This window comes from Pipra filicauda, unplaced genomic scaffold (genome assembly GCF_003945595.2).
Source record: "Pipra filicauda isolate LSUMZ 115617 unplaced genomic scaffold, ASM394559v2 scaffold7_size6619720_pilon, whole genome shotgun sequence".
NCBI classification, from domain to species: Eukaryota; Metazoa; Chordata; class Aves; order Passeriformes; family Pipridae; genus Pipra; species Pipra filicauda.
Window position 1 is genome coordinate 3737227 of NW_024104976.1, and position 26187 is coordinate 3763413.

Consider the following 26187-nt stretch of genomic DNA (forward strand, 5'->3'; position numbering starts at 1 on the left):
AGATGATACAAGTCAACATACTTTAAAAATCATAATACTACTTTCCTCAGAAAAGGGGAACACTGGCCCTTTAAAGTCAGTAGTGATAACTGGAGCCTCAGCTAAAGTTTTTGTAGTCAAAAGATGCTTATCAATACAGTGAAATAATTGTATGAGACCAAGTAGCCTAATGGATAAACTAGATATTGCTTGTGCTTTTTGACACTTTGTGTGAGTTGTGAATTCTGCCTGTGAACCTAAATAAATTATTTTGACAGGCTCTCCTTAATCATCAATACCTGGAGGTTTCCATAAGAAAAACTGTCACATACATTTTAGCACAATTTGACACAAAGGGAAGGTCACATCGAAGACCTTAATTGCATCTTTTGCTCAGACAGGGTCATGAAACTATGATTCATATTTTGTCTTTCAACACCATACTTGTTGCCTTGGTAGAACAAATCACTCCATAAAAGTAATACACATTAATATCATATGAATATATTTCATAGAATCACAGAATGGTTTGGGTTGGAAGGGACCTTAAAGATCATGTAGTTCCAACCTCCCTGTCATGAGCACCTTCCACTAGACCAGGTTGCCTTTCAGCCCTGACCTTGAACACTTCCAGGGATGGGGCATCCACAGCTTCTCTGGGCAATGTGTGCCAGTGCCTCACCACCCTCACAGGAAAGAATTTATTTCTAATATCCAGCCTAAATGTGCCCACAAACCATTCCCCCTGTCATTACGTGCCCTTGTCAAACGTCCCTCTCCAGCTTCTTTGTAGGCCCCCTTTAGGCAGAAAATAAAACAATTTGCTGAAAATTGTTCTGTTCACATTCTGCTATTCTTTTGAGAACAATGATTTGGCTCTGAAAAAATTACCTGATGTATAGATATCACAGGATTTTTAATAAAATATTATTCAGTGTTTGGGAACTCTGTTGTAATTTCTTTTAAGAGACCAGAAAGTGAGATTTTGATGAGTGTTTCAAGAACAGAATCTAGGATTTTAGGTATAATTGCCCTGAGTATGAGGGTGAAACAATAATTGAAATCATTACTATAACTTTTGCATGTTATTTCTGAAAGTGTTGATATGATGATCAGGTTCACAGAAGTCTGGTTTATTGCTCTTTTCCTGTGAAATGCTCCCTCACTATGTCCCTTTCTCACTGTCCCTGGTTTAACCATCTCATTATTTCCTTGAGCAAAGGGAGTCACGGAATGGTGCTGTTGTGCCACTGAGAAATCCCATGTAGGCCATAGCAGGTGTAGGCAAAGTACTTAGATGAGGTTAAAGATTTGATCCTTAATTGTTTTTATGATGTTCAGTATTTTTTTAATGTAAACACTTCACTTTTTTTTTTTACACAAGTAAATATACACATACACGTTAAATTGAAAATGTTGTGGCAAAGACAAGACTTATACAGGAAGACAGAATTACAAAGACTAAGTATTCATATATAAATTCCTGTTTTGTGGCCCTGGTTCTTGGCAAGAGCCTGCATTATGGAGAATACAGAATGAGCAGACTCATCAACCTCCCTGCTGTGACACCAGCTGGGTTTGCATATGAAAACAAACTCTAAGAATTACTTTGGCTCTAATTTTCTGAATAACTTGTGATGTTAACAGAATATTCTTGATTTGGAATCCATAATGAATCAGCATTGGGCAAGGGCAGTTCAGTGATGAATACACACACAGAGGAAAAGGGTGGAGACAGTGAACAATGTAGACATGAGAAAAATCTCTCCTGAAGGAAGTAAGACTTTTTTTCTAAAGTGAATTTTCCACACCACAGCTACAGAAATCAGTTGTTAGTTGTATTCCTTGGGCATTGCTCTCACAGGCTGTTACAGAAGGCTTGCATTCCAATTCTAATCCTTTTCTTAATTTTTGGTCTGACATGCAAACCACTTCATCTCATTTTATCCCAACGTAATTCTTTTTAACAGAAGGGGTAAAATGAGATTTTTTTAAAGTATTTTTCAGATTCTTTTGTTGAAGAGGATTTATCTTGGCTTGGTGAACTAGTGCTAGATTCAGAAAGGCAATGTTGCATTACAGGCTTGGGTATTCAGCTACTTGGAGACATTGTGCAGCTAATTTCCCCATTGGTGGTTTATTTTTCTCAGCTGTAATTTCATAAAAATTATATTTACTTCCATTATGAAAAGTCTTGACATCCACTAATGAAAAGCACTTCAAAAACTTTGAAAAAACTTCAGGAATGTGAAAAACTGGGCCTGTTTCTTGAGATCTGGGGTTGTATGAACCTGAACTTGTACATTCATACTTCTCATTAGAAACAATATTGGGCCACTATTTTATTAACCATTCAGGCCATATAATAATTTCAGTCTCTGTCGGGATTATCATCATCCAATAATTAATTTCTCTAGTTTTCTTCCCTTCAGCTTCTTTTGAAATTTTGTCCTCTTTATCTCAATGGGCAGCAAAGCAATTTCAATAAACTAAAATATTTATCTGGCCTCAATTAGCAATCAAGGCATGTTTCTGAGATGAATAAGAGCAATTAGTGGTTAACAACATTGTTGACAGATGTTACATACTGAAATATGAAACAGCACTAGCTTAGATTGCATTAGGGGATAGTTGTCAAGTACTGAGAATTTATTATATTATCCTGTGTATAATGTGATGAAATATTGATGAAAAAATGTAACATTTCATGACACTGGAGCTATTGTTTTGCAAAGATAAGCTGTGAGTATGTTCACCATTGGCTGGACTTCTGGAGACTTAAGAATGCTGTTGATTAAATCAACAAACCTTTATGAGAATAAATGTAATTTCACAAATTGCTGTGAGATAAAAGGGTGAGATAAGTCTGTATTTGTTACGTTGTGGAATTAAAGCCGGGCAGTGCTTGGTGATACAGAACTCTCTCTCTCTTAATAACTTTCTTACTGACTTCACAAAATGTAGTTTATTGCTTGGCTTTTTTCCCAGAAAATAATAAATTTGTAGTCACTGTGTCCAACAAAGAGGTAGTTTCACAATATTAATACTTTTAAAATATGAGTAATCAGTATGGTTTTGCTTATTTATTGTAACGACCAAGGAATGTCATACACGCTTTGAGTCACCAGAGGGAGCAAAGTGCAAACAGGGGGGAAGGAAAAATCCTATTTACAGCTTAATTCTGCTTGGAATGCAAAAACGTGGTTTGTTATTGCTGAATTGCGGTTTAACTGCATTTTGAGCTTGTAGAAGCAACCTCCTTGTTTTGTCCTTCTCGTATATATTTAAGGGCTTTTTCCTTGCTTTAATTCCTCACTTCACGTTTTTTCCTTGCAAGATTATATGCGGAAAATGGATTTATTTGTCATTCTTTGCATTTTTCTGAGGAAAAGTGTGGAATAATAAATTATATTTTTAAGGAGGAAAAACATGAGGGAGTTTTTGTAACAACTTTCCCAATTTTAAAATGTCTCATAATAAGGATCACAACCACAACTTTTCAAGTATTCTTGGTCCTGTAAAACCATATCTATTTGTTTCTAAGAGTTCCTCACTTGATACTTTTGGGGGATATGAGAATTCAGGAGAAAGGAATGATCTATTCTGTTTTTCTACAGAAGCAGAAATATTTGGGTTTCTTATAGGTTTGTATTTAATGTGGCTTTAGGGTATAAAGTATTTTTTTTTAAAAAAAAAAAGAAAAAGCTGAAAATGCTGAGCTATTACTGATTTATTTTTTTTTTAGAAATATTAATTTAAGTACTTTGTATGTATTCATTTAACAGAGATACAGGAAATAGGATGTCTCATACATTTTGATTTCTACTATGATTTCATGGCTTTTCTTAACTACAAATATTTTAAAGTGAGCTGAGGAGAGGATTACAATCTCAAAAATAGAGATGCAGAGCTCATACAGGTTAAGTGCAATCATTGAGTGTCCCAGGAATGGAGGATTTTTGAAAGCATTAAGAAAAGGTACATTACATTTGCAGCATATGTAACTAATTGTGGACTCATAAGATTATCAGGGTTAGAAAAAATTCTGCTAAATAGCAGAGTGATCAAACTGAAGCTGTTGGTCTGTTTGCCCAGGAACTTTTGGGCTCATTTTAGAGTGGAGATGAAGGAGTTACTGAGCCTTGCCTGATTTATTGGTAGGAGCTTTGTTCTGCCACCTTTCTTTTATTCCCGTGTAGAACAACACGCCTGACACCGAGAGAGCTGCCTGGGTTCAAGTGCTCCGTTAAACCAGAAGTTCAGAGGGAGGATTGTTTGAGCACCAACATATGTGAAACGATGAAAAATGACATCTAGTTGAGATTTATAGTTAGGACAAGATACAGAGGCCAGAGAAATAAATCTGGTGCACAAGATTAGTAAAATTGAATTTCTTGAGGAAAAATAATTTAGGTACATGCTCTATGGTATTTTTTAAAAAAATAGGTATGTTTACTCATTTTGAAAATAATGAAAAAAGGGACAAACTTTTTGTTGTTGTCTCCAATTTTTCATGTGCACTATGAAATACAGTTGTGTATTTTAGTATTTTTTTTTCTTTTTTGTGAAGTAAAATGTTTACCATGCTGTGTTTTAAGAGACTCAGATCTGGAAACACCTGAAGTACGTTTGGAAATGAGAAATCATTGCTGTTTTCCAGAGCAAATCAGACACGAGCCACTAGAGGTCTCTGAATGTAAAATAAAAGCAGTCAAGAGCGTTGCTAAGGCTACAGCAGAACAGGTGGAAGAGCAATGCAAGTGACTGGAAAATATTTCCTTTCATAGGGAACAGATTGGTGCTTCTAACAGTGAGTTACTGAGTACAAATATTTGATTTGGCCTCTGATAAGCTGTTTGTTTCTTTTGAAACTTATTCCTTCTCAATTATAGTGAGCACGGTGTAATTTTTGTGTGGCAGCAAGCAATTTTACAGAAGTCATACCAATGAGCAGCAATATTAACAGGGAAATAAAAACCTGTAGGAAATCTTGGTTAACTTGACATAGACTCCAAAAGAGAAACCGCATATTTTTACAAGATTTATATTTCCTTGCAGGATTTAAGGTCGCTTTTTCTAATCTGTCTTGCTCTACAAAGGGTCAATGTTTTCTGAGGCATGAGGCTTCAGTGGTCCAAAAAACTCCATCACTGAGGAGACAGAGGTCGCAGTGGAGGCAGAACTGGACCCAAACTTAAGGACTGTAATCAGAGCCTGTGATCCTCTTCCCAGTTAGTGCAGTAGTTCAATGTTTGTATGTATTCAATTTCTGTTTATGCAAAATAGTAAAAATATTTTTCTTTTCACAGCATCCTTGATTGGAAGATCCAAAAGCACCGTACAAATGTTAATTCCAACACTATTTTCAAAAGACAGGTAAGTGACAGTTTTCCGAGTCTTCATGAAATTGAAATCAAGGAAGGGGATATGCATAAAAAGATCCTTCAGGTTAATGTGAACTGAATAATCTATTTTTTTCTAGAATTTAGGATCAAATTAAAAGAAAATTATATGGTTTTTTTAATACCTCCGGGTATTCAATTATTCAAAATTTTAAAATTTGAGGCACTTATTTGTAGTTTAAATACCATAATAGAATAAGATCAAACCTGTGGGATAAGTCTATTTTTAGTCCAATAACCTACTATCTCCTGTGACTATCACAAAGATGAGAGGTGGAATATGAATCTATGACAAGTTATTGTATTTTTGTTTGTGTTAAAACTTCAAGATTATTTTATTGCTGTGACTTCACTGCAGTTTTGGAGATTAATAACAAGTAGATATTTCAATGAAATTTATATCTATATACTTGGTGGTTAATAACACAGAACATTTTGAAGGAGGGCCCTTGGTTTGTGTCCTGTTGGAAAAGGGTAAATGGAGTGCTTCAAACTCATTTATCAAGGTGATTCCTGTGAAGCCCAGAACACATCCCCCATTATCCCTAACCATAGTTGCTCCAATCTTTTGGAGACAAGGACAAAACTGATCTAATTTCTAGTTCCTATCTGCAATATTGCTCATAGTTTCTCAGGGTCAGAAATCAGCTGATTGATTTTCTGCTTATCCTGTCGCTCTGATGATGTATCTCTTGATAGCATATTTTGTTACAGAGTTCATTATTTCTGTCTTTTATCACTTACAAACTCTACTGAAAATTATAGAATACACTGGGGGATGCAGAGTCTATATTTCTGAAAGGCAGAAATGAACTGTCTAGGAAAAGTGATTTTTTTTTTCTTGCTGTCGTGGTTGAACTCCTGTTCATGGGTTTCAGCTTTGTGTGTTTAAAGGATCACCATAATGATAATATAGCTATTTATCTTTGAATTTTACCTGAATTGTGCATAATTTTTTCCTTGTAATAGACAAAAATCTTCTCCCACTAGCTCCAATTTTAAACTAATGATTGACTTCAAGGGGAACGCAAAAATACACTTTATCACTTAGGCTTCTGAGGTGACTGAAGTATTTCTTCATGTGCTAGTGTTGAGGAGATGCTGATGAATGATCAGCTGAAAATTTCACTGTCTATAATAATTTGCAAAGGAGCAAATTCTCTTTCTCCTCAAGAGAAGAACTTCAGAAGAAAAATAGCTAAAATGTTGGTGTTCCAAGGCCAAAACCTCTTTAAAAATACACATGGGTCAGCATAAAAATAGCCAAGAAAAGATGGCTTCATGATGGTCTCAGACAGAAAAGTAGGGCATGCAAGGAAACTGCTCCTATACTCTGTATTTTTAATATCAACTGAAATTTGGATATTTTTTTCTCACCAAGCTTATTTTTTAATATTCTCTTCCATAACTGATATATATATTAAAACAGCAGTAGGCTGTCTTCCTTTCCCTGTGAAAGTTAGAAGTTGTCTTCCACGTTCTTTTGCAATCAGTATTCCAATGTTCTCTGTTCCTTGTTTTCCTTTTGCAACATGTTATATTAAAATCTATGAGTACATGACCTTAGTTATTGCATTACGAGTATCCTGTAGACAAGAAACTTCCTGAAAAGAACAATATGTAGTTTTGCTGCCAAGTAGGTAAATCATCAGAGTGAAATCTCCTTGCTTTTGATGAATTAACTGGAAGATGGTGGCAGGCTTTAATCTGCTAATGTATGCTATGTGAATTCATATTAAAAAAAGAAGTTAAATAAAAAAAAGGCAGATCCTCACTAAAAAAAAAGTATGCTCACAAATGAAAAGAATCATATCATCCTCATATCAGTTGAGAATTTGGCTTGGAAAATAATTAGGTAGCTCTTTTGGAAGCTGATCACTCAACAGTGTCAGGTCTCAGGTGACACATCTGTACATAACAGCATTGTTACACATATTGTTATAACATATTGAATAGAGCGAAGTCACTATAGGCAGTCTTGAAATAGTTTAGGTAAAAAATGCAATGTAAACAATTTTGCTCCTTTTTTTTTTCAAATTTCTTTCTAAATTCTTGATTCTGTATATAGATCTGGAATGCTGAGACCTTTTAACTGAAGTTAACATATAGGGTTGAAGTGTTATATCAGGCATTAATAGGGAATTGTAATATGGAAAAGGGAAAACACTGAGGAAGGCCTGGCTGAGTAACAGGGTAATTAACTGAGGTACTGAGACTATCAGCTGGTGACACGTGCATGTTGTACTGCAGCCTCTACTCTTATGCCCTTTAGCCAAACACCATCTTGACAGCTTGTTCCAGCTCAGTGCTTTTCACTATTCCTTTGTTAAATATAATAAATGCTTTTTCCAAATGAAAGAGCATTTGTACATGCACCGTTCTGAGTCCACGGTGACCTTCTGCCTATGTTCAGGTATTCTCTGCATATTTCTTACCATAAAGTCATAACATCTTTCCCAGTAGCTTATGTAAAAAGCAGCCATGGCATCACAGTAAAGTAAATGAGCCACAATTGCTGCTGCTGCTGCTGCTGCAGCTGCAACCCAAGAATTCAAGGAGAAAATTCCACAGGAAGGGCCCTGATATTTGAGGAAGGGAGTGGAAGAAAGGAAGAAGAGTCAAGTTTGTACAGTTTCAGAGACAGTTTCAGATGCAGCTGTGTAACTTTGATTCATGCTAAGGCTTATTGTGAACTCTATTTACTGAATCTTAAGTCAGCAGCGATTAGATTTTTGTTCTAAGTAAATATTTTTTTTCATGTGATCCCAATACACAGTTTGGGATAATTTCTCAGCCAGTGTGTACCAGACTAGCTTTGTTAACTACAGTGGAACTCCATTGCTTGCATAAGGTGGAAACCTGTCTCTAAGAGTATCACACTGTTGTGGGAGACTTGATCAGAACAGAATTCAGAAGAGAGAGATGCAAATATATTCATCTAAAACACAAGACCAAAACGTAATATGCTGACAACTTCAGATTATGGCATAGTAGCATGATCCTGAAACAACATAGGTACTTCTTATGACACTTCTATGGAGGGGAAAAAACTCTACACATATTACGCATAGTGATGTCCTGAACTACATTTTCTTCAGTCACACTTAACAGTTTGACCTTGTGAACTATCACAGAATCACAAAGAAACTCTCAATACCATCTAGTCCAACATCCCTGCTCAAAACAGGGTCAGTAAGAGCAGGTTGCCCAGAGTTTTGTTCAGTCAGGTTGTGGGTATCTCCAAGGACAAAAAGAGTCCACATCCTCTCTGGACAACCTATTTTAGTCTTAAAATACCCTCACAGGAAAAAGAGACTTTTCTTATGTTCCGGTGAAACTGTGAGTTTCAGTTTGTGCCCATTGCCTGTTCACCTGTTGTTAGGCAACAATCACAAGAGTCAGTCTTGTTTACACCCTCCCGTCAGGTTTTTATAAACATTGATTAAACCCATCCTACCTCCCAAAGGTTTCTCCTGGCCAGGCCAACCAGTCTCAGCTCTCATTTATCTTTTGAGGTGTGCCTTCCTCCAGACCCAGTTTCTTGGGGCTTCAGACAGCCACTCCTTAACTCAGATATATGCACTCCCCTCTACTCCAAGGACACTTCCTTACTTGGATTTAAGACCTAAGTATTCAATTATAATATAATGGAGAAAATTATATAAAAATACTATATATCTCTGGAAATATATATACTGTTAACCACAATTAAAAACAAACAAACAACAAACCCCAGTATTAATCTGAACAACTAGTTGTAAACACCACTATTTTTATGATAATTTCAGTGTTTTGAGTATTGTTGTAAAATATTTTAACATTTTATGACAACATTTACAATCCTATGAACTGCTGCAATAGAATTAGAAATTCATGAAGTATAATAAAATCCAACTTTTTGTGCAAGATTTATTCACACTATTTTAGAAAATTAAGGCTACTTATGCCTAGCTCTAGCAAATACTGTAAAATATGTGTTCTGGCTATGTGATTGTATTAAAAGATAAAAAACCCATGAACTTTCTGTATTCCAATTCAGATGCTTTGCAAGTATTAAAATCAAAGTGTCAGATCTCCAAAAGTGTGTCCTTAATGAAATAGTTGCACTGAGTTTCTTATTTCTGGGAAAGATGGCATTCAGAAATTTGTTTAGACTGGAGACAGCTGCATAGAGCAGATAGAAGTTGAGGAAATGAGGGTGAGGAAATGAGGGTAAGCGAACAGTTATAATATTTCTCTTTTCCTCTTCCCTCTCTGTGTGTAGAGAGGGAGAAGGAATTTGTCGTCAGTATTTTACTGCTCCATCAATTGATTGGCTTTGCTCCATGAGAAACATGGGAGGAGCGAGCAGCAAAAGTGAAACACACTTGCAGTGAGGGAACAGCAGCAGAAGAGTCATTTAATTCAAGCCAAACTATTTCTTTTCCTCTTGTGAAGAAAAAACTGAGTTTCAATGCGTGTTCTTTAAAATATTTTTCTACTGAAATGGAACTTCTCTCTGTGAAAGGTAGGTTTTTCTTCTCGTAGAAGCTCCTTCACCCATGTGACAAATATTTAGTACGTGGCTATAAAAAGTAACCTCATAGACTGGAGATGTGCATTGTTTAAGCTGATAAGAATATTTCTTGCAGTACTTCCTTCCAGGGAAGTCAAGTAAATGCAGTGTGTAAATTCTGCACTCTTGCAGTGCAGTTGAGCTGCTGCAGTGTTTAGACTCTGCTGGTAGCTCAGCACCATTTTGGCCCCTCACCATTTGTGTGGAAAGTGAAGCTTTCTCGCTGTGACAGTGGGGGAATCGTTCAGGCTGTCAGACGAACAGTCTGCAAATGTGGTGCAATTCCATGGCATTCTTAGGGAAGTTCAGGGAGAGATGAAAGCAAAAATAAGTAATAGGAAGGTAGGTGAGGTTAAGCAAGTGGAAAGGATGTTGGAAAACAGTGGCAAGCTTTTGGGAACCTTTGCATTGTAAAGTTGTGGACTTCTTGTTTTATTGGCAATTACTACTGTCCTAAGTGTAGCAGTGAAATATATCATGTATACATTAGTTTATTGCTGGAGTTTGTTCAATTATTGTAGGACTGCAGTGATGTTTCACTCAAACCAAACTGTCTTACATGCATTGATATGGCAGGAAAATTTAAAGAATATTTAGTTATATTGTTTAAAAGTCTAAATTTAATGAACTTTAGGAGTGAAATAAAAAATTATGACCAGGTTAGATCTTCATAATTATGATTATATGAATCCCAATCCTATTAATTTCGGGGCATTTTTCATTAATGGAAGAGATACCTTAGTTTGAAACATAAGGTTGCTGAGCAAAATCAGGATTTGAAATGTTCACTTTTTGTTTGGTAAGGTATTTACTGAAGTGCATCCTTTCTAACAGCCAGAGTAAATACAATGTAATAAAGGACTCTTTGTAAGATGATAGAAGCTACTTTAGGTTATATACAGTCTGTGAGTCATCTGTATCTATTGGGAAGAATTTTGAACTAGCATTAAGAGGTGATGAATAGCACACTACCCTTCCTGGACACCTGCTCTTCATTCTGCCCTCTGGGTTGTATCCATGTATTTATTAAGTTCTTGTAAGGTGCAAAGAGTTTTCACGTGTTCTCTTTCCCAAAGAATTCCAAGAAATCATATTACTGTCCCACAATGATGTTTATATTTTTTGAAGATTACTTGTTTTCATTTTTGATTGAGGTTTTTTATACCACATAAGTCCTTTAGATTTTATTTTCCATAAAATCCATTGGCAAGCATTGTTAAGGTATTATCTGAAAATAATATATATTTTCTTTTTTAATACAGTGAAAAAAGGAAGGCTGGATAAAATGACTGGTAAGTTTAATTTCCCTTTCAATTTCTGCTTTACATTTTTCTTTCTTAGGCATTCTTGTCTGTGTCACACTAAAGAATCACCTAAGCTTGGGACTACTTTAATATATTTGATCAACAGTTCAATAAAAATGTATAAATGTGGAAAGAATTAAAGATTATACATATGTTTTAGAGATCAAATTATCTTTACAAGGTTGTGGCCTCAGACAGTTGGAGATTGTGTCTGAATTTTCCCAGAGAGGAAATACAGGTTGGAGATAGTGATGGACAGTTACAGAGATCAGGTGTGTGCCCCAGCCAATAAATATGAGCAAAACCAAGCTGCCCAGAACTCTCTGTTTCCAGGACCAAGATTTAGCCAGGATGGAAAAGAAAGTCTGAACTCAGCCAGAGGTTTCTCACACAGAGGTGGACTATAAATTTAAGGCCTTCAAGACCTTTGTAATTACTAGTTCTCAGGAGAAGCTGATATACAACCAAATCAGTGCAGCAAAATTTGCTGGTTAATACATTTAAGCAAATACAAGTTGTTTAAAGTTATTTGAATTAAAGAAAGGTAACCTGAATGGGCACAGATCAAGCTGTTTGTTCTTGACACTTCTAACAGCAGGCTGTGAAATCTTTGTACAAAGTATGGACTGAAGAATCTTCTCTTTCTCATTGAAACCCTAATGCAGTCAGAAAAATGTTCTGCAGAGTTCAGCAAATCTCATATTTTGTTGATGCTCAAAAGAGGTGATAATGTACAGAATATGACTGTCAAACAGAATAATTTGATAAAAGAGATGTAGTTTCAAGTTTCTTTTGAGTGCTGTTGAAGACTTGTTAACACCATAAATAATGGCAATAAAATTTGAATGGTGTATTCTCTGATAATGTTTTCTTGGGCAGAACCATTATGCAGGTGGTGACCAAGAGCAGCCTTGAAATGCCCTCATGTTTCTCAAAATTCCGTGATTATCCTGTAGTTTATTTACTCCTTTGTGTAAACTGCTATGAAGTTGCTGTGCTCTGCTCTGGGTTGAAAGCTGAAGGTTTGAGCAAGTGGATAACCTGCTGTTTGACAAAAAATTGCACTACATGCCTCTGTTTTTTGACAGCTGAAAGGTTTGGGAGCCGCAATAATGGCTTCATGGAAACAAAACTGCAAAATTGACAGCTCCTTTCTGCTGCCAGGGTATTTTAATAATATTCACCCTGAGCAGTGTTATTCCTCAGGGAGGTTATATACTCACAGTTATTTACGAGGTAGAGTATCTTTTTCTTACTTGACACAACTCATGACATCTAGAGGTGAATTAGTCCTAAAGCACTGAAGGGTAATATTTAGATCTAGAGAAGAGCCAAAGAAGACAAGGAACTACTGGAAAAATAGCTCTTTTAAAAAACAAATGGCAGGGTTTCAGACAAGACAATAATGCAAGCAGTCCAAAATATTTTTAATTTTTGTGATAGAAAAGAAGGTGGGGAAAGATACAAGGTGATTAAGTTTGGTCACCTCGTCTGGTCCGTGAAATTACAGTTGAATATAAAGATAATAGTATAATGAAACAGACTACCACTAAAATGTGTCTTTAAGTTTCTATCTTGTCACTTATAGCTTCATTTAAGGGACATATGTTTTAATTATGAGGGAGGTTGGTTATTGTAGTTTTAATTTACATGGGTGCTCTAAATGGCTGAAGTTAAAGACTGTGGGTTGCTATTTTTCAGCCAAGTCATTTAGAATTCTTTTGAAAATTTCTCAAACCTTGAGTTGCAGCTAAAAAGCAAAGTCCTGTTTGAGAGGACTGGTGCACTGAATTATAGAAAATAAATAGATAACATTGGCCACTGTTGAATGTGTTTATTGAACAGAATAGTTCCTGTTACATGATATCTTTTGTCCTTTGGTCAAACATTATAATCAGTTCTAATCAATAAGATCTACATACAGGATGTACACAGCTAACTCTTCTCCTTCACACTTTTTGTTAACTGCAGTGTAATTTGATACAACCTATTCAGTAATCTGTTGTAGACATTGACACCTTCCCTGTAACTCAGACTGTTTGATTGACCTGTGGTAAAACACACAGCTCAAAAATTCTGTTCTGAGCTACCTCTTGGGTATATATTTTGGCAGTAGTTCTATCAAAAAAAAAAAAAAGTTTTTTCAGTCTTATGTCAATGTTGATCATTATCTAGGATGCTGGAGGGTAGTGAAGGATGTGTTACCTGCATGCAAGCTAAAAAGCCACATTCATTAAGATGATATAATACGCCTTTTACCACCTTAGATTCCTGTATGAGGCCCTACAGGATAGAGCTTTCCCTCAGTTCTTTTGCTTTTTTCTGGCAGTGATATTTTCAAGTCCTTTGAAATTTTTAAAATTGTATTCTTTTTGCTGATTGGGTCCAATTTATGAATACTCATACTGTGCTTTTACAAAGGTATTTACAGAAATGTATGAGTTCATTTGGGGCTGCATCTGAAACCCATTTTGCTGCTGCGTCTATAACAGAACTAGATTCATGCACCAAGACTGAATTACATATTACAAGTCTGTGGCCTTGCCTTAATTGGACATAAAAACCCATCAGCCAATCATCAATATTATCATAGCAATGGAAAGGCAAAGAAAGTCCTAATTTTCAGAAAAAGAGTTGCATGCTGGTTTCATGCAAGAGCTGTCAGGGAGATTGATAAACAGTAAAAAGCCCTGTCTGGAAGCTGATCTTTAAAATACATTCAGTGAGATGTTCTCTCTCACCTGTCAGGGGCAGAGATTTTTCTGGCATAATCCCATTAGAATTAATAAGAATTTTCTTGTTCAAATCCACATATTGGAACCACACCTCTAAATGTTTTGTATGGAGTAAAAATTAAAACCCTTACTGCCTTGGGACTATATGTTTCCAGTTTTTGGAAAGAACAAAAGTGAGGTTTAATGTGCTGGTTATTTATTTTTCAGATGCATCCAAAACCTACGTTGTTTTAAAAGTCCAAAATTTGAAAAGCACTACAATCGACAGACGAGGAAGTGACCCTTGCTGGGAACAAGACTTCATGTTGTAAGTAACAGGGAATTCTTATCAATTGATTTTGTTGTATCTTTGTTTTATTTGTATAGTTTAGAACAGTTTAGTACATGCAAGGCCATGTACAGACCACTCAGAAGCAAGGAAAAAGTATCCAGCTCAGAGAAAAGGTGCAGACTAGCCCTGGAGAACAGAACTAAAGTTAATTTTGCAAGGTACATTGCAGATCAAGGCCAGGACCAACAAGGGGAAGAATTTGTCTCTGAATTTAATTTAATATAATGTTGTAGGAATACAGGAATGAGAACAAAGAGAACTCAAATTGATCCTCAAGCAACTTGATTTTTGTTCACTCCATTTCCTTTTGGTGTGACTCATATTTTATGCATTAATTTATCTCCTCAGCTGCCGACTTAGGTAGTTGCTTTAATACTGACCCCTGCTCTTTCTCACTTCTGTCTGCAGATCTTTGTCTGCTTCACTCAGCTCTCCATCTTGTTACTCTGTTGTTATTGTCCTCTTTTCTCTAGAGCCTTCTACACACCTCACTGGTCAGGAGGTCCAAGCATTTATATACTGCCTGACATTCTGAGGAAATCTGCTTCCAACTGTCAGTTCCAAAGCAGTTAAACCCAGTGAATATAATCTAATTAGATCCTGATTTAGCATATTAATCTCCACCATTTTTGGTCCCTTCTTTTTCCCTGCACAAATCTTTCTCTGTCACCACATTCCTGTTGTGGGAACATAAATTTAATTCCTGAGGTCTAGAGTTGGTTGAAATATTTTTGCAGAATTCAACATTTAATTTGCTGTAGTTCTTATGAAAAAATGTCATTATGACAGTTTTGGGTATTTTCTAATCCAAGTATTTTAATATTTTGTCAGACACATTAGTTGTTTTGAATGACTTTTTTAGTACTTTCTGGTTACCTGAAGAATGTGTCAAAATATTAGTTAATACATTTGCTTTGCTGTTGTTTAAAAGATTTTCTTTTTATCATATTATATGTAAATGAGTGTTGCATGATATCATTGAAAATGTGCAATGTATTAGGATTATTTTCTCAGTTGGCAATGTAAATCTTGCCAAAAAATACTAAAGCACTTTTCTAGCATGTTACAAGGTTGCTGTAGCTCCATCTACTGCCTGCTCATCTATACAACACAGCAGACTTTTAAAAGGGATTAAAAGTAGGCATTTACAAATACATTTAAGTAGACTTTGGTGAGTCATACTGTAGTTCATTTTCTTAAGGGCTGTCACTCCATCTCTCACAGTAAAAACTATGTTCTTTTACACACAGATATTACCAGCTTGCATTTTAAAAATTGCATATTTTTTAACCTTTCAGTCTGCACTTTCATTGTTGCCGGTGCAACAGTTTTAAAGCTGGGGTCTAAAAATTTACAATCTGTCTTCCATAACATGTTTATAAAGAGAGAAGCAGGGCAAAACAAAAATTCAATGAATCTATTCAACTGCATGAATACAGCAGAAAAGTAGACATTGATGCAGTCAACATAATGATTTTTGAGAGCCATGTGATGAGTTAAAAAGTTGTCTCAGAGGTGGCAGCCCTTGCCCTTCTCAGATTTCATTTGTTCTTTTCCTGATAACTTTCAGTACACAGTAATTCTCTGTGGTTCACCACACAGTAACTTGAAGATTATTTTAATACAAATTAATTCGGTCAAATGAAGATTATGTGCAATCAGTCACAGCAGAGACACCACTGCCTACTATTTTATGACTATATAGGAAAAAAACCACCTCTGTATCTCCTGTAAGTCACTAATTTATTATTATAGATTACTGAGCAGTTGAAACTGCGTTTTCAGATTCAGTTTAATGGTTCCTATATTCATTCTTTTTAGTGAAATCTGTGCTGATGGAAAGGGTTTCCTTGTAGAGCTGTGGAAGAAAGGTTTGCTCTGGGATAGCATTTTGGGAGTTTTATGGATTCCCCTTGCAACTGTGGAATATGCAACAGATGTAAGTTGACTTTCTGTGGAATTATAGAACACTGAGTAAAATTCAACAAATTTCTCATTCTTAATCTCCCCAAATACTGTAAGGACATTTATGATCAGTGTATACTTCTATCTCCTTTGCTCCAATCTGCAGTGGTGAGGCATAATGTACATGTGACTCTTAAAGTGACAACTGAAATGCATTATCCATATATCCTGGAGAAATGGCTCAGATACTGAGCCAGGTATTCTACAGGGAGTGAGTTAGTTCATCTGCTCTCATGAACTGTTAGGGAGGCAGGGGTGGTTTGGTTTATATGGTTAAAGTGAAAGAGTTTTAGATTAACTTTCCAGGCCTGGCTCTTCATTGTGTGACTTTGGGTAAATCTCTACTAAAGTGGGCAAAATACTGTTGTTCTCTCTCTCAAGGGAATTGGCCACTGGCTCAGAGAGAAAAGCTGAAATTTGCCTTGTGGAACTACAGAAGAAATTCTAGAGTGCACAGAGAAGGATGAGTGGAGAAATTGGGTCAATACCAAAAGTTGTGTATCCAGCATAGTAAGTTGGCCACCAGAGTGAGCATACTTACCCTCAGTAGGATATCAAATAAGGAGAAAAGGTTTCTGGGACCGTGGAAATACAGAAACAAACTGCCTGTGCTGCAAAATTTTCTGAATTCAGAAAACATAAAGAGTTACCTCATTCTAATATTCCACAATTCTCCCATCCATGAATATGCTCTGCTACACATAGTCCATGGAGTCTGTTTTTAAAGTAGCTCTGAATGACAGAAGATTAATTTAATCTTTGAAAAATTTTTTGCCTTCTTTAATTTTTCTAAAACATCAAAAAGGCAATTGAAGGAGAGAAAATCAGAAAACAACTTCCTACAGTATCTCTCATCAGACCCTATAGCAATTTCTTTACAGGAAGTAATAAATATTCATATATACATTGAACTGATATTTCAGTGATTCTACTCAGAAAATGGAAGCAGAGGAACAAAGTAGTTCCTGCTTAAATTCGAAGTTGCTCTGTATCACAGCTGCCAAGTGCCATTTCCAGCCCCAAGGCAAGTGGTTCTGCTCTGCTGCCCTGGCTGTTGTTGAGTTACAACTTGCTGACACAGAGGTTGTGGCTTACTAGTAAATATTGAAACTTTAAACAAACACAGATGAAAGATAAGGGACTTTTTATTAATTTCTTCAGATCCTCTAAACCTTCATTTATAATTAATCCACTGCGGAAATTTCCTAGTAATACTGCTTGTTTTAACCCCACAGTTCTGTTCTGGGCTTTATAGCTCAGAAATAAACTATAAGGGAGCATTACTTCAGAAACAAGTTTTTTTGGCTTTGTTATTAGTTTATATGGATTGTTTCAGTCTTTCTACAATGTACTTCTTTGGCACCAGTTCAAAGGGAAACTGGAAAATCTGAGTTGATAAGTGTAATTTTCAATATTCATACTTCTTGTGTCTTAATCATCTGACAACCTTAATGTGTATTCATCTCTATTGTAGAGCAAATGTTATATTATTTTGAATTCAATGACTGTGAGAAAACTTGATGAAGTCCTAATTAATACTTACATAAACAAAAGTTGGAAGAGTCTAGAATGGATATCTAAACATACTGTTATTACAAAGAAACTCCTATTGACTCAGGGGAAACCTCATCCATTAAAATTGGATAATCCAATAAATCCTGCCCAGGTAATTTTCATAACTTCTTTTTCCTAGGAAGGCCCAGGTTCCTGGTGGACATTGCATTCTGAAGTAATAAAAAATGGAAGTGAGATTCAAGGCACAAAAACACCAACTTCACACGAGATCTTACTAGATGTCTACTTTGCATTACCATTTGGTGAGTTACAGATTAAGATCTCTCTCCAGCATTCCAGCCATTCTGTATTTCACTCTGAGTTTCTGAAACACAATGCCAAATAGCAATTTTTCTCTAGAATCCTAAACGCTTTTTCATCACTGGGACATTTGCACAATTGATACAGGTAATCGGTACTGGTAAGTAATGGAATCACTGAGAGCCACTTCCACAAGAATATGGATGAAGAGTTTCACTGGGTAATGTTCATCCACACATGGATGTGTCTTCCACATAAGTATCCACATAAATATCTCCTTAAGACTCAATAGAGAGCCTGTGTGTTACAGCTCTGTAGCACATCAGCTGTTTGCATGATGTAAATTGTAGTAAAATCCAGGGCTTTCACAGCATTTTTTACCTTACTAGCAGATGTTGTCTGCCTTTATGAATAGTGCATATGATGATGTAAACTATATATATATATATATATATGAAAGTAGAAATGGAAACTGAACATCAAATTATACATCACCACACATTATTTCCAGATACAATAGAAAGAGGTAGACTTTATTAAGATTATCAATCCATCTATATGGTAGTCTATGCCAAATAAGTTCTCAAAGATAAGTTAGCTTAACATTTTACTCTTTAATGTAGTCTAATGAACTATATTCTGTTATATTATTAGTCTAAAAAAGACTAATACTAGAATTTACAAAAGAATAAATTTTAAAAAAGTGAAGAAGAGAGAATGAGAAACATTATTTATCTCTTGAAAGGAGGACTAGAAGGTTTACCAGCTGTCTAAGGTTCTTTTTGAAATGCATTGCCTGAGGCTGAAGTTGGCAATACTTACAGCTCATGCTGATTTAAGTAGAGTAGTTATTTCTGATGTTTCTGGGTGTAGTTTGCTTGACTACACTACTGTTAACACGTGAGGTAGAATGCAAATCTTTTCACAGAGTGACTGTGGGCTGTTATGGATTCTTATGAGTTACAACAGGGCCCAAGTTTTTTTTTTAACAAAAAATTACTCCTTCTTTACTACTTCCTAGCCAATAAAGCATTTTAAAAGATAACCTAAGCCCTAGTCACACTCTGTGTTTTGTTTGCTTGGTTTATTTTTCCCAGCAGCCACAAGCAACTTTCAGTTGTCTGAGTAAAAATTGTTGTGGAAGAACATTTTCATGCTATTCACGTGTGCCTCCATCTTTCACTTATGTCATAATTTTATTTCATTTAAGCATGATGGAAAGTGTACAGAAGACAAATGGACTGAGTCTTTAAGCATAAAAATAAACTAATAGAACAAAGAAGAGGCAGTTTATAAAGAAGATGACAGAGAAAGACAACAGTTTGTCCACTAACAGTGGAATGCTCATTAAAAAAGGAGAGAAAAAAATGGTACAAATTGTACTTTTATGGCACAGGTCACCCAGAGAAGTTGTAGATGCCTAGAAGTATTCAAAGCAAGGTTGGATGGGACTTTGGACAACCTGTGGTAGTTTTTCCTGTCCATGGCAGTGAGGTTGGGACTAGATGATCTTTAAGGCCCCTTCCAAATGAAACCCAATGATTCTTGAAACCTCCTTTGAATCAGCTGAATATTTTAAGTGAGTCCTTATATAGTTTTCATATCTAGAAACCTACTGCAAATCTGTGTTTACGAGCTGTAAATTCAGATTGTTGCTGATTTCAGGCTGATACTTGGAGGCAGTGTTGGTTTGTATGTTGCAGTTTATCTTCTGTTTTCAAATAAATACATTTGAAAATGTTCTAAAGACAGTCCCTGGGACTGCAGTCTTGGAGCACTGTGGAAATCCTGTAGAGGTCACTCTTACACTGTAGTTTTCTGCACAGAGGAAGGAATCCTAAAGCATTACGTCTCCATTACTGAGAAAGCCACGTTTACCCTCTACCTGGAGTTTAACTTGGACATTATACTTCGATGGCTTACTCTGTTGAATGGCTCTCAGCTCAGCTGTGAGCAGCTGAGGGTCTGTCCTTGACTGTTGGAGTCAGTACAGCCTCTTTATGATGACAAAGTTCCATTGGGAAGGTAGAAGGCTGCAGTTACTTCAGACAGTTCCTGAGATGTCTGTTTGAGAATGCCAGATACTGCTGCTTTAACAATATGACTTCATGTGGACTTGAAGCCCTTGTGTGTAGTAACAGAGAAATGTTTTCACATCATTAGCTCACCATGAGTGCTTCTTTCTAGATGTATCACCTGATGTGGTAGCAACAAAATTGTCATTTCACCATTGCTATTTATACTAAGCTCCATTTAAAGGCTGCTAAGTAGAATGAGGATCTAGTATATTTAAAATTCTGCAAGCAAAGTCACAGTAATAAAATCCTATTTAGATAAATACTACAGCTGGATTGCAAACATTTTTAATGTGTCTAAAACTCAAGGTTTTTTAAAGATAATCAGGGTTTGTTATAAAATACAATAATTTCAATTTTATGAGGTCTTTCTTGCAAGAGACAGAAGAAAATTTACAGGACATCTTATTTTTTTTCTTAAATTCAGCATTAGAGACGTATGGCATGCTCCTTAACATTCAATTACACCTTACATAAAGAGTATAAGAAATTAAAGAAAACTTTAGTGAAGTGAATTGGGAAAACTCATGTGCCAAAGTATAGAATTCTAAGTACAGACCACTTTAGTTAGTATAGTAATTCACATATTGTAAGTATATATTACATATGTATATACTTACAACCTAAACATATACTTACATAACCTGACATGTAACCTAAAAGTTGAGATTAACTTATGCAGTAGGAAAACCAAAAGATCCTGTTGTTTTCCAAAGTATTATCTCTATCTTCTTGATTCACAGCAGTGTTGCATTCACTTTGAGCAAAATATATGGCACAAATTTTTGGCAGCTAACCTGGTGTTAGTAAACAGTGTGAGAGGAAATAAATCAAAGCATAGTTCCTAATTCGTAAGAAAACTTTAAAAGACAAAAGAAGAAAGAAAGGAGAAAAGACATGGGCACTCAAATTTTTCTCATCATTGTGGAAGAAAATGCCCCCACAATCAAGGTCAGGTCATGAACCCCTTCCTCTCACTACAGCTAAAAGGATGATTTATAGAGCAAAATTCTCATATTGGAACTCTATTTCTGCTGTTCTCGTCATAAGTGATTTAATCATTATAATGTTTGTAATTGACTTCATTAATTCCCTATTACTGTAAATTTAACGAATTAAGTTAATTAATTTAATGTGTACTTCCTCTTTTGAGAAGTAAAATGGGCTGAAAGATTTCTAGCAGCTTTTGCCTTCTCTACAGATACCCACAAAGACTTAGATTGCAGAGCCTGGCACAGAGGGCCACCCCTCCAAAGTACAAGACCTTCACATCAAGATACATCTGATATTTGGTCACCCATGGAAAGTAGTCTCAGCACACAAGAGAGCAAACCAAGGTATTTTGTCTTGTCACATCAGACGTGTTTGATAACGTTTGTTGATTTTTTTAAAATGTCTGAATGCCAGTGATACTTTACGATCATTTTAAGCAAGAATGTGACTTATAAACTTAAAAAGTTTCATAAATTTATAAACCCATAAGGGATATATTTCCTTATTATGGTGGGACAGAGCATGATAAATCTTCATATTCTAATGAAAGGAAAACCATGAAGGATACTGTCTCCTGTGAAACCACTCTGCAAACATGTGCCTTCTCAATAAATCTTTGGTGGTAAGTAAAGCGGATTTTAACCTACAAAAAATGTAGGCATTAAAGAAAAGGCAACCAAACTTATATTTGGCTAATTAGTACAAGACAAGAATATAAACTATTAATGATGCAAAAGGGGTAAATACCATTCTAGACTGTTCTGCAGCAGATTGCTGTGTATATACAAATGACTTCAGAAGTGCAAGGGGATTGATTGATTGGTGTTCATTTAAGGTGATGTTTTAAATGATAATGTTTTAAAGACAATACAGGTATTAATTAGCTTTGCTATGTTCTTTTATGGCAGATACATGTATATCTGTCCTGTTCTCACCCTTGGGCATGTGTCTACATAGAGTTCACCTATTCAATAGTGACTTTCTGAAAACTTAAGAAAAGAAGGGTAGCAAGTCCTAACATGATTTAGGTATTGTAACTGATTGCATCTGGAAATCAGGAAAGACATTTGATTCCATTTTTGAAGCTAATATATTTACCTAGACAGGCTCCCTTCACTTCTGCAAGTTTTCCAGAAGAGAATTAATATTTTCTGTCTTTTTGCTTTGAGCAAACACAAATGCTGTGAGGAAAAAAAAAAATAAGGAAAAGATAATTGCTGTCTTTCTGCTTCCCTGAGTGTGGAAAATGATGATGCATAAAGAGAGGAAGGGGCAAGGTGGCAAAATTGTATTACTTTGATGCCATCACCTTCTGCTGAGTGGAGTTGAATGCTCAGGAGGGAGTCCAGTCAGCCTCTGAGAACATCTCTCAGCAGTGGTCTCTGAGCAGAGAGAGCCTTCTATGCCTTGGTATAATCACTTCCCTTCTCTTGCAAAGGCAAACTGGGGAGAAAAAAAGTTTTCCGTCTCTACTGCTCATTTTGGCTTTCATGGCAGCTGTCACAGACTGTGTTACATTTCATTATGGTGTCCTTTATCTCTATCTGTGAGCAGCTGACACTCAAAAAAGGTGTTTTCTTGATGAAGGGTAGAACAGGCTCTTGGGAAAAGCAGCAAGAGTATATGGTGTGTCAGGCGCTTGACTCATGTTTAAGTCGTGCTTAACAGCGGTGGTACCAGAAAATTAGCTCAAACACAAGAGAAAATAGGATAAAACCTCTTCCATTATGAAGTTATGTGTTCTCTGAGGCAATGACATGTGGACGCACTTAAATGACCTTTTCATGGACTCTAAAAAAGCAGAGTCCTAGTGCATGTACCATCAACACAAAATTACTAGGAAACAAGTGAGTCTGCAAAAGGATCATCAAGCACATGGATGCAGTGAGTCAGAGACTGTACATGGACAAGGTGCCACAGCATCTCTTTGCTTCTTGTCATCCTTAGCCTGTTTACATTTACTAGTAAGTCCTTGCAGGGTATTTACAGAGGAGTACAAGTGCCTCCTTAGGGGGAGAGCTGTCAGTAATGGCAGCATTCAAGAGCTGCTTCTCTATGTTTTCCAAGCACACGTCCAGTCATTAACATATCATCTGGGTTGACGTGTATTTTTCAACAGAGATCTGAGCCTCTGAGCAGGTTAAGTTAAACCAAAAGAAGTTAACCTGATCTGACTATGGAATTATTTCCTTTACCTCTTTGGACCAAATAATTTTATTGAATTTAACTAAACCTTTATATTAATAAATTAGGAGTAAGCACACAACTACATATTATTTTTAACTGAAAAGTTCTTTCATCTAATAATAGGTATTTTCAAATATTATGAGCTGAAAGATTATGATTGTTTTAAAGTTTACTTAGAAATGTGTATTTATTCAAAATAACTGTTTTGTACTAAAAGTCTGAGAAGTTAGATTACACTATATGTTTTGAATAGCTGTATTAAACACCAGTTTAGCTATCCTGTAAATATTCAAATATTAATGGGGATAAAATTTCTTCATTAAGTTTTTTTACACTGATATTTATTTGTCAAGTCTTTGGTTATATATATAAATGGTGTTTATGGCAGCTAACTTTAAATGTAGATTGATAGCTAATTAAGTGTAATTAATTAACTTTTTCCAGAAAGCATAAACTCACTAAATCAGATTTTGAAGGATGTGGTAAATTATTAAGTGACTACTTATTAGAGCAATATATTTTCTCCCAGAGGCTTAAAACGAAAAAAAGAAATGAGAGAAAGAGAGAGAGAGAAAGGGAAAATACTGGTAAAAACACCCCAAACAAAAAACACCTAAGTATTTCTCCATTTAATGTAATCAATGAATGAATGACTGTGAATTTATAAAAATTAGCAATCGAGTATTTATTATATACTTCATTCCGGCTCTGTATAGTAACTGTATAAGTCAGTTGGCTCTTTCTGTTTGCATCATTAGTACCCAGTGCTGAATGCTACTACTGGCAAGAATGAGGATTTCACAGTTAATCTCTTTGGTACCACTGAGGTAGAAATATGTTACTGTATATCCAGAACTGCCAGAAATTTCCAGATATGCCTGTTAATCAGAAACTCAAGTGAATGGCATAAAATTGATTAGGGGCATTTCCAAAAAAGAGAAAATGAAACAAAAATTTCTTATAAAAAACAACCAACCAACCCCAAAACCTAAGGAAGTACAGCAACATGGACAAGGATCTTTCTTTTAAAAAGAATATTGATTTGTCCTGTGATACTTGTCTTCTCTGCAGAACTGAAAATCAGTCATTGGACAAGGAGAAAAAAAGACTTTGTTACATTTAAAAAAATTACAAATCCATTATTCGGGTTTATTTATTTCTACCTGCATAGGCCACATGAGTAGATATCATACATACACACACAGGAAATGAAGGAGGGATATGCTGCCCACAAACCCATGCTAGATCTATAGAGATTTTATGGACAAATTTGGATTTGTCCATAAAATCTGATTCTAAAGTGTTTGGTTTTAACAGTGTTTCCCCTGATCTAATGTTTTGGGAGGTGGTAACTGTTGAGTGTTAAAAGGAGATATATTACTAAAAGTGGACTTCATGACCTGCAACCATTACAATGTTGTTTTCAATGTAATATTCATTAAACTGATATTAATTAAAGCAAATTAGTGATCTATGACAGCAACATACAGGTTTATTTTTTCAAACTGATGAGTACTGAAAAGAAAGCTTGAATGTGATGGACTTAGAAGTTTCTTAATGCTTGGAGCATCATTAGCATTAAATGGCCTTTTAAGAACGTAATTAATCTTCCCTGGCTTTAAATACAGAAAGAACCAAATGATTGCTAAGGTCTAAATTAATTTGAAGTGATCACTTTACAGCCATTTCTCCAAAAATCTGTTTCATTATTCATGCCTAGATAACAGAAAAATTGATGGGCAGGCATAAAATTATTTCTAAACCATGAAAATTTCCATCTCTACCACTTGGCTACAGGTTATGAACTCCTTAAACCAAAGCCATATTTCCAGTACACAGCCATAGCTGTTTAAGCAGATAATGTTTGTCCATGTAAGTTTGTTTGCTGTTGTGATCATTCACTGAGAGATTGTTTCTCAAAGTTAAATTACAGAATAGTTCAGCATAACTGATCTTGCATAATGTGTTGTTGTTTCCTTTCCTATTTACTGCCAAAAACAAATAAGGTCCAAAAGAAAGTAAAGAAGGAGGCAGGGTAACAAAAGTTGTATGTCACATGTAAGCCTTTTAGCTATGACTGTCCACTGGTTCCCAGCTTTTCAGAAGTGGCATATTATTTTTAAAATATAAAAAGCAGTTGACATTATAATTAGTGATAGGTGGGTTTGCATTTAATTATTATTCTGAGGCTGTTCTCTAAAATGCAGATTGTTTAACTCATATAATACTTCTGTGTTCCAAAGGCAAGGTAAAATGCTTGTTTACATCAAACCACATGAACCAAGAGATATGAAATGTTTTTACATATTAAAGAGCATGATCTTTCCCGCTCTGCTGTCCTTTCCAAGTTCAGTTCCACCCTCTTGCTTTTTGCAAATGTGTTTCCTTCAGATGTTCTGTACCCTAGAACTATTGCTATTGATTGGAACAAAAGTAGTATTTAAAAGACTACTTAAAAAAAAAAAATAAAAGGTTCCAAAGAATTTTAAAGAATGTTGCAGCAGCTCTCTACAGCAGGAAAACTACAAACAAAATTTAAACTTAGAACTGGAGAATACTAAGTCTCATAAATATAATGAATTTGAAGTTGAAGCAATTTTTATGGGTTTTGTTATACTGCTCTACTTTATGACTATCAGCTTTACAATCATTACCAGTTTTATTCTTACATTTTAAAAAATACTCGGTTACAAAAAAAATACAAAAGAAGATAAATTAGCAGTTAAAAATATAGAGAGAAAACATTGTACTTGAAAGAGATTGAGAAAAAGGACATTGAGGGAATTGAGAAACATTTAGGGAATTGAAGATTCTGTCAGAAAAAAAACAACAATGAATTATGTATA

The 26187-nt window shown here is 35.4% G+C and overlaps 1 protein-coding gene across 1 annotated transcript in view; it reads left to right on the forward strand.

Annotated features, from left to right (window-relative positions):
- Positions 1-11202: 11202 nt before the first annotated feature.
- Positions 11203-26187, forward strand: part of LOC113996163 (protein unc-13 homolog A-like) — a 43195-nt gene continuing 28210 nt past the window's right edge. The window contains exons 1-6 of the mRNA XM_039390037.1: positions 11203-11228; positions 14183-14282; positions 16128-16245; positions 17965-18088; positions 21363-21498; positions 21705-21776. Of these exons, the coding sequence (XP_039245971.1) occupies positions 11222-11228; positions 14183-14282; positions 16128-16245; positions 17965-18088; positions 21363-21498; positions 21705-21776 (557 nt within the window). The 5' untranslated portion in view covers positions 11203-11221. The remainder of the gene's footprint in view (positions 11229-14182; positions 14283-16127; positions 16246-17964; positions 18089-21362; positions 21499-21704; positions 21777-26187) is intronic.